Source organism: Propithecus coquereli, unplaced genomic scaffold, assembly GCF_000956105.1.
Source record: "Propithecus coquereli isolate 6110/MARCELLA unplaced genomic scaffold, Pcoq_1.0 Scaffold114, whole genome shotgun sequence".
Classification (NCBI taxonomy): domain Eukaryota; kingdom Metazoa; phylum Chordata; class Mammalia; order Primates; family Indriidae; genus Propithecus; species Propithecus coquereli.
In genome coordinates this window covers 3565730-3573782 of record NW_012135414.1, presented here as the reverse complement: position 1 = coordinate 3573782, position 8053 = coordinate 3565730, and the positions used below count along the sequence as shown (strand labels likewise).

The 8053-nt window shown below is 36.7% G+C and overlaps 1 protein-coding gene across 1 annotated transcript in view; it reads left to right on the top strand.

The window, feature by feature from the left end:
- Window positions 1-8053, top strand: part of UBAP1 (ubiquitin associated protein 1) — a 58811-nt gene that overhangs the window by 33893 nt on the left and 16865 nt on the right. Inside the window, exon 3 of the mRNA XM_012656649.1 lies at window positions 7604-7728. Within this exon, the coding sequence (XP_012512103.1) occupies window positions 7604-7728 (125 nt within the window). The remainder of the gene's footprint in view (window positions 1-7603; window positions 7729-8053) is intronic.

The following is an 8053-nucleotide window of genomic DNA, read 5'->3' as shown; positions in this document are numbered from 1 at the left end:
CACCAAAATGTTATTGTTTGAATGAAATTTTCTACCTAAATAAGTTTAGGAGAAAGATTTTTCTTTTTCTCTCTTAGGCGTCTATTCCTTTAACAAGGCTCTATTTATTGAGCTCCTGGTTGAATTTTAGTGGCTTTAGTTCAGTTTTTAGAGTAAAAAAATCCTATTTTTAGATATCATATAGTTTAAAAAATAGAAATTAAAGGGACTAGATGGAGAATATTTAATAGGAGATCTCGTAGGCATGTGAGTACAAAAAGAATCAAGGTCTTACAAGGCTAGAATTAGAAAGCCAAGAAACTAAGGCTACTGTTCCTTCCATTTCTCATGAAGCTACTTAGCTTTTCCTCACTGCTTTTCACTATGACTTGTGTTCCATTTTTATTCTTTTGTTTATAGAGTTGCTTTCTTGGCCTACTAGTGTAGAGTACACAGGTCCAAAAATGGCTACCCCAGTTATGGTGCTGCTTGCTACTTGACCTTTCAGTGTAAGTAGCTAGTATCATAGAGCTAGAGTGTTTTTATCTTTTGGGTCAAGGGAATCTGATGGCATAGCCTAACTTAGTTTATGAGCCTATGGATTGGCTCCCCCAAAGTTAGGTATTATCTGACTGGTCCATTGAGGGGTTAATGGCTGTGGGTATAATTTTTCTAGGTCACTTGGGTGTGGACAAGGAGATAACTGCTTTCTCTCATTACTGGATATTAAAATGCTTTTTTTTCTATTTAAAACATTTGGGGATGACTAGGTCTTGTGACATGCTGTCTTATGACTAGCATTTGATTTACCTACAAGTTCATTCTTTTCAACTAAAGTTGAACTTCTTCCATTGTTACTAATAACCACATATCCCTAAATAATACAGTAAGGGATACACACAGTTATTTCTTGAAAACTTTTAGAAATAGTATCCATATATTATGTAAACTGCAAACCCTTGGCTTAGTTTAGATCAGGACTTTCTCGGAGCCTGGTGCTTTAAGATGTCAATCCTCTTTTAATTCTTAAGTGATTCTTCATTTGTTTCATTTAGGAAAAAAGTTATTGTTCAAAAGTGACTTTTAAAGGATTTCAAAAAAAATATTTCAGCAAACAAATTAACTTTTTATATCTGGAAAAATGTTTTTGAAGATTCTAATTTAGGAAAAAGTAAGCCTCTGTAATAAGATTTAATAAAACTAAGCTCTTTCTCTTTTTAAACCACTTTATTGAGGTTAGTGGGGGTATGATTGACATATAAAAACCTGTATATAACATGCACATCTTGATGAGTTTGAGGATAAGTATACACTCATGAAACCATCACTACCATTGAAACGTAAGCATTTCCATTACCTCCCAAAGTTTCCTCCTGGTTCTTTTATTATTATTATTATTATTATTATTTGTGTGGTTTTTTTTGGTTTTTTGGGGGGCTAAGAACACTTACATAAGATCTACCTTCTTAGCAGTTTTAAGCATACGATGTAGTATTGTTAGTTATAGACACGGTGCTGTATAGTAGATTCCCCAGAACGTAATTATCTTGCATAACTAAAATTTTATATCCTTTAACCGTCATCTCCTCAAAACTCCTTCCTTTTAATGGACAAGTTCTCCTACTTATGTCCAGTTAGCTAATTTGCAGAGAGGTTCATTTTTCCCTTGGTTTAATTTCTATTAAGAGATTGAAATGCTTTTTAAAAAGGCATTTTATTTTAGATTATTTTAAAAAGTTGATCTGTAATTGCTTTTTAGTTTCACGTAATTCTAATCATTATTTTCTGTTTGTAATGTGACCTGCCCCCCAACCCCTGCTGCTTTCAAGATTTTCTCTTTATCTTTTACTTTGAACATTTCCTTGGTGTGATTATCTATATATTTATTGTGCTTGGACTTGGCTAAACTTCCTGGATTTGTAGGTTGATGTCTTTTATCACGTTCGGAAAATTCTCAGCCATTATCTTTTCTCATATTTTTTCTGCCCCATTTTCCTCTCTTCTTCTTTGGAAACTCTAATCACATATACCATTAAGCAGATTATCTCTTAATGCTGTTCCATTTTTTTCCAACTTTTTTCTCTTTATTTTTCAATTTGGTTAATTTCTTTTGACCTGACCTAACTTCAATTTTTCTGAGTATTTCCTCTGCTGAGTCTTATCTTTTGATCAGCATAGCCTGGCTTATGAGCCATCAAAATTTCTCTTTTCTAACAATGCATTTTTCACTTCTAGCATTTCCATTTATCTCTTTATATTTCCATCTCTCTGCTGAAATTTCTCATCTGCTTTTATGTTTATTTTTTCCATTAGATTGTTTAACATATCTATTATTGTCATTTAAATCTTCCTATCTGATAATTACAGTATCTTGGCTCACTCTGAGTTTTGGTCTGATGACTAGTTTCTCTCTTAATGATGGATCACATTTTCTTGCTTCTTTGTGTGCCTTGTAATTTTTTATTGAATGCCAGACATTGCCTATTAAAAAGCTGATTTTGGAGGTTATCTGGCTTGCTTTGTAGTTGAATTGTGAGTAACATTTTCTTGTGACTTCACATCTTACAACAAATATTTATATATTTATAATGTTGCATATTTATAGTTTTGCAAGTGCTACCTGGCATTTCGCTTTAAGATAGTGCTAACCAATCATGAAATTGTAATTTTTTACTTAAGTTTGACCTGTCCTATTCTTATTTTTCAAAAACCTCAATTTGAATTTCCTCACAGTAAAACCTGAATTTAAGCATAATCCAATTGATAACTTTTATTGGGAATTTCTCCCCACACCTGGAATTGTACCTTTGAGAAACAAACAGGTCACAGGATCATATCAGCAATTTAGAAAGAAACAAAACAGAATGAAGCCTTCCTAGAATTTAACCTGAGTCATTACACATCCAGTCCAGTCCGTTCCTCCAAAATGACGTACAGAACCTGACTTCAGGGAACTGCCACAACCACAGTAATCAGAGATGCACTTTCTTTTTCTAAAGTGAACTTAGGAAAATAGGCTCAGACATTTTGCGAAGATTTTCAATAATAAGGACTGAAACTAAAAGGTATTTGGGATGAGCCAGAAAATTGTTAGCTATAGTACTTAATTTTCTGGGCCATTGTGGTTGAGTTTTTTTTGAATATAAAAAATAAAATCTATTGAGAAACAAGAGAAATTGCTATCTTTAAGTATATATTCTGGATTTTTTTGAGACAGGGTCTTGCTCTGTTGCCTGGGCTAGAGGGCAGTGTTGTTATCATAGCTTACTATAGCCTCCAACTCCTGAGCTCAAGCAATCCTCCTGCTTCAGCCTCCCGAGTAGCTGGGACTACATGCATATACCACCATGACTGGCTAATTGTTTTTATTTTTAGTAGAGATAGGGTCTCACTATTGCCCAGGCTGGTGGTGAACTTCTGGGCTTATGCGATCCTCCCTCCTCGGCCTCCCAAAATGCTAGGATTACAGGTGTGAGCCATTGCACCTGGCCTTTAAATGGCTATTCTGATATGTTAGATGAAAATGGATAGTTCATAAGATCATGGTTGGTTATATTTGGAAGAAATATCTTTTGTAATCATCATATACCATTATAAATAGTACTTATGGTGGTCTCTATTCATTATTCAAAAGGTTGCTTTTTTTTTTTTTTTGTTCCTGTCTCTTTCATTGCCTTTTTGCCCTTTGTCCTCTTCTTCCAGTAATCACACAACTGTTCACTCATTCCCTGTTAACCACAATTTAATTAATTAATTAATTAAGATAGGGTCTTGCTCTGTCACCCAGGCTGGAGTACAAGTGGCACAATCATAGCTCACTGTAACTTTGAGCTCTTGGACTTAAGCAATCCTCCCACTTCAGCCTCCTGAGTAGCTGGGACTACAAGCTTGTACCACTCTGCCGGGCTAATTATTTAATTTTTTGTAGAGAAAGGGTCTTGCTGTATTGCCCAGGTTAACTTCAAAATCCTGGCCTCAAGCCATCCTCCTGCCTCAGCCTCCCCAGTAGCTGGGATTACAGGCATGGGCCACTGTACCCTGCTCCTGGCTCAGATATCTTTAGCATAGTACTTTTTTTGTAGTTTCCCTCCCTCAGCTCCCCACCTCCAACTTATAATAGAACTGCTTATTTAAGAACATTTAATATTAATGTGGATAGGTTTTATTATATTTGTGTATTAAATATGCTTATTAGTGTTAAACAAATAAGCATGTTTGTGGTCGTTAACTTGACTATAAATCTTTCCAGTGATTCTTAAACAATCTGAATTCCAGCTTTGTTTCCAGTTAAATGAAGGTGCTAACCAAAGTTAGAATCTTTCAATAACATTCGAGCACCTATTTTCATAGAAGACAGATAATTCTTAAAATTAAAAATAGCCTTACTTTTAATCTTTTTAATATAAAGCATTTCGTAAGTGCCAGAGGATTTAATTGTTGTAACCAACATTTAAGTTTTGTTGGCAAGCTGCGATGGCACCTGGCACTTTTTTTTGGTGGTAGGGGGAACATTTGATACATTTTTTGTGACTTTGTTCAGATCTTAGACATGTGCTTATATTTTGTATGAATACTCTGTTAAAAACATTTTCATGACTAACCTTGTCATTTTTGGTAAATCATTTTGAATTTTAATAAACATTAAATATAAGTTGCGATGGGGGATAGAGTTGAATACAAAATAAGTATAAAAGCATTTCTTCTTTGTTCTTCATTCATTGAACAAATCTCATTAGTTAGACATTATGTTGAGTGTGGGGGATATTGACATGATACATTTATCCCCTATTAAGGGATGCTCAAATTCTTGCTCAGGGTCTCTAGGGGGAGGTTAAGGAAACAAACAATTAGTGAGTGATACAGAGTGGTAAGTCCTGAGGCGGTGGTATGAATAGGTTTTCTGAGATTGAGAAGGGAGTTGTTCTTGAGTTTATTCTTAAAGGACTACAAATGATTACACAAGTAAAAGGGTAGGGATGTGATAGGCATTGCCAGCTATGAAAATGGCACATATGAAAGTATGACCACAGCTGGAACATTTCCTAGAGTGTTAAATTATTAAATTGAACACATTTGTGAATTTAACTTGTTAGCTAAGTGAGAGATGAGAGTTCAGATATTTTAATTCTGGCTAGAAGTTAGTTGGGGAAGAGAGACCCCTTCTTCCAAGGGTGAGAGTAGGAGCCTTTTTCCTGATAAAGAGTTTCAGGTATATCAGAATACCTACCTGAGGAAATGGAAATGATGACAAGATTACAAATATATTCTGACCTTGATAAGTCTTGAGATCTACACAGTTCTTATAAGGAAAGAAATCTTCTTCATGGAAGAGTTGTAATTGTCTTACTTTGTGTCCATGAACACCTAAGAAAATACACTAGTGTGAGTCTCAGGAAGAAGTAATCCTTATTTTACTAGCTTCTGATATTGAAAAAGCAAAACATATTTTATCAAGTATGTTTCATTGTCCATGATGGTTCTTGCCAGTAAGTTAGCCCCCCAGAAGTGGTCCTGAATGGCCCAATTTGGAGTGTATAGCTAGTGAGTCATATACAAGAGGCATTCTTTTAGCTTACTCTCTAAGTTAATGATCTTGTCCTGGTCTTTCTGGATTGTTCATTTATGATAGGCAAAGAACCTTTAGGGGGGATTAAAGCAGTTCAGTTGTTTGTGGCTTGTGTTCTGATTATCCTATTCAAATTCCCATGATCTTGTCTGGTTTTCTCTTTTTTAAAAAATTAAAAAAATTTATTTTTATTTTTTTACTTCATTTCTTTTTTGAGACAGAGTCTTGCTCTGTTGCCCAGGCTAGAGTGCTGTGGCATCAGCCTAGCTCACAGCAACCTCAAATTCCTGAGCTCAAGTGAGCCTCCTGTCTCAGCCTCCTGAGGAGCTAGGACTACAGGCATGCACTACCATACCCAGCTAATTGTTTTCTATATATTTTTAGTTGTCTGGCTAATTTCTTTCTATTTTTAGTAGAGATGGAGTCTCGCTCTTGCTCAGGCTGGTCTCGAACTCCTGACCTTGAGCAGTCCTCCCACCTCAGCCTCCCAGAGTGCTAGGATTACAGGCATGAGCTACCAGGCCCAGCCCTATTTTTTTTTCTTTTCTTTTTTTAAATTTTTTTTCTTTTTTCTTTTTGTTTGGAGACAGAGTCTTACTCTGTTGCCCTGGGTAGAGTGCAGTGACATTGTCATAGCTCACTGCAATCTCAGACTCGGCTCATGCAGTCCTCCTGCCTCAGCCTCCCAAGTAGCTGGGACTGCAGGCATGCGCCAAGGTGCCCAGCTAATTTTTCTATTTTTAGTGGAGACAGGGTCTCACTCTAGCTGAGGCTTGTCTTGAACTCCTGAGCTCAAGCCATCCTCCCACCTCAGCCTCCCAGAGTGCTGGGATTACAGGCATGAGCCACCACGCCCGGCCCTGTTTTTCTCTTTTTTTGTATAAGTGCTGTGCTGCTTAAATATTTCCACATTCTAGAATGTAGTTGTTCTTTTTAAAATCTAGAGTAATTCTTTCTATTGTAAAATTAAAAATAATTCTTTCTAAAGTAGAGAAATCCTGATCAAGGAGATTCTTTTGTGGGGAGTCTTATAATCAATTCTGTGGTAGTTATGCCTTTTGTGCCAGGCAGTGCTGTGGGCTTTGAGAGTACATCATTGAATTAGATAGACTTAAATACTTCCTGCAAGGAGCTTACATTCCATTGGGTAAGACAGACAATAAATTTAATGAAAAGCAATTATATAATATGTTATAAGGCAATGGGTGCTATGGGGAAAAGATAGATGGTGATAATGGGAGTACTACAGTGAAGATGGAGTAGTAATTTTAAACTGGATGGTCAGGGTAAGCCTCACTGAGAAGGCAACATTTGAGCGAAGACTTGAAGGAGGTGAAGGAGTGAGTCTTGTGAATTTCTTTCTATTTTTTTCATTCAATAAATGTTTATTGAGCATCTGCTATGTCACCCCCTGGGGCTGGGGATACAATGGTTGTTTTAGGTCGGGTTCCCTGGAAACAGACTCTGATAGGGAGGTCTGACTGTAGATTAATCGGGGTGCCCTTGGGAATATCACCTGTAGGGGAGTGAAGACAGGGGCGGCAGGGCTTGGGCAGAGGAAGGAGTTGAACTGCTGATGTATTCTCAACAGAGGCCTCAGCCTGACCCAAGGGAGGCTCTGAAACTCTTCATGTGAATTTCTGAGGGAAGAAAATTTCAGTCAGAACAGCCAGTACAGAATTTTTGAGGTGAATTGAGCTTGTCATTGTTGAGAACAGAGGTCACCAAGACTTAGTGCAGTGAGGCAGAAGGCAACTGCTAGCAGATGAGGACAGAGAGGTGATTGGGTGATGGGAGGGCCTTTTAGGCCATTGCGAGTACTATGGCTTTCATACTAGGTGCAACTGAAAATAAATCCTAATAAGATCAAGTAGACTTGGTAGCATTTCTTTCTCAGAGTTCCAGGGTCAGGAGAAGGTAAGCAGTCAGAGAAGGAACTCTTTGTAACTTCTAGTCTCAGGATAACAGAAATTAATGCATATCCACTAGACATAAGATTATGGCAAAACAAATAATAAAGTTCTTTGCTGATATTTTCTACTTTATTTTTGATTATAGGGACTTTCAGTTACCTTGATGATGTCCCATTTAAGATAGGAGACAAATTCAAAACACCAGCTAAAGTTGGTCTACCTATTGGCTTCTCCTTGCCTGATTGTTTGCAGGTTGTCAGAGAAGTACAGGTAAGTGGTAATTTTTAGTTAAAGTTTAGTGCATTTAAAAACTTAAAGAGTAAGAATTTGATGTATAGTGAAATAGAAAAAACTAGTCATGAGTTGCATAATGGCGTTTTGGTCAGTGACAGACCATATATGACAGTGGTCTTGTAAGACTGTAATAGAGCTAAAAAATTCCTGTCGCCTTAGTGGTGTAGTAACCATCATGGTACTGTTGTGCAACACATCACTTGTGTTTGTAGGGGTGCTGGTGTAAACAAACCCACGCTGCCAGTAGTATAAAAGAAGTATAGCACATACAATTATGTACAGTACATAATACTTTTTTTTT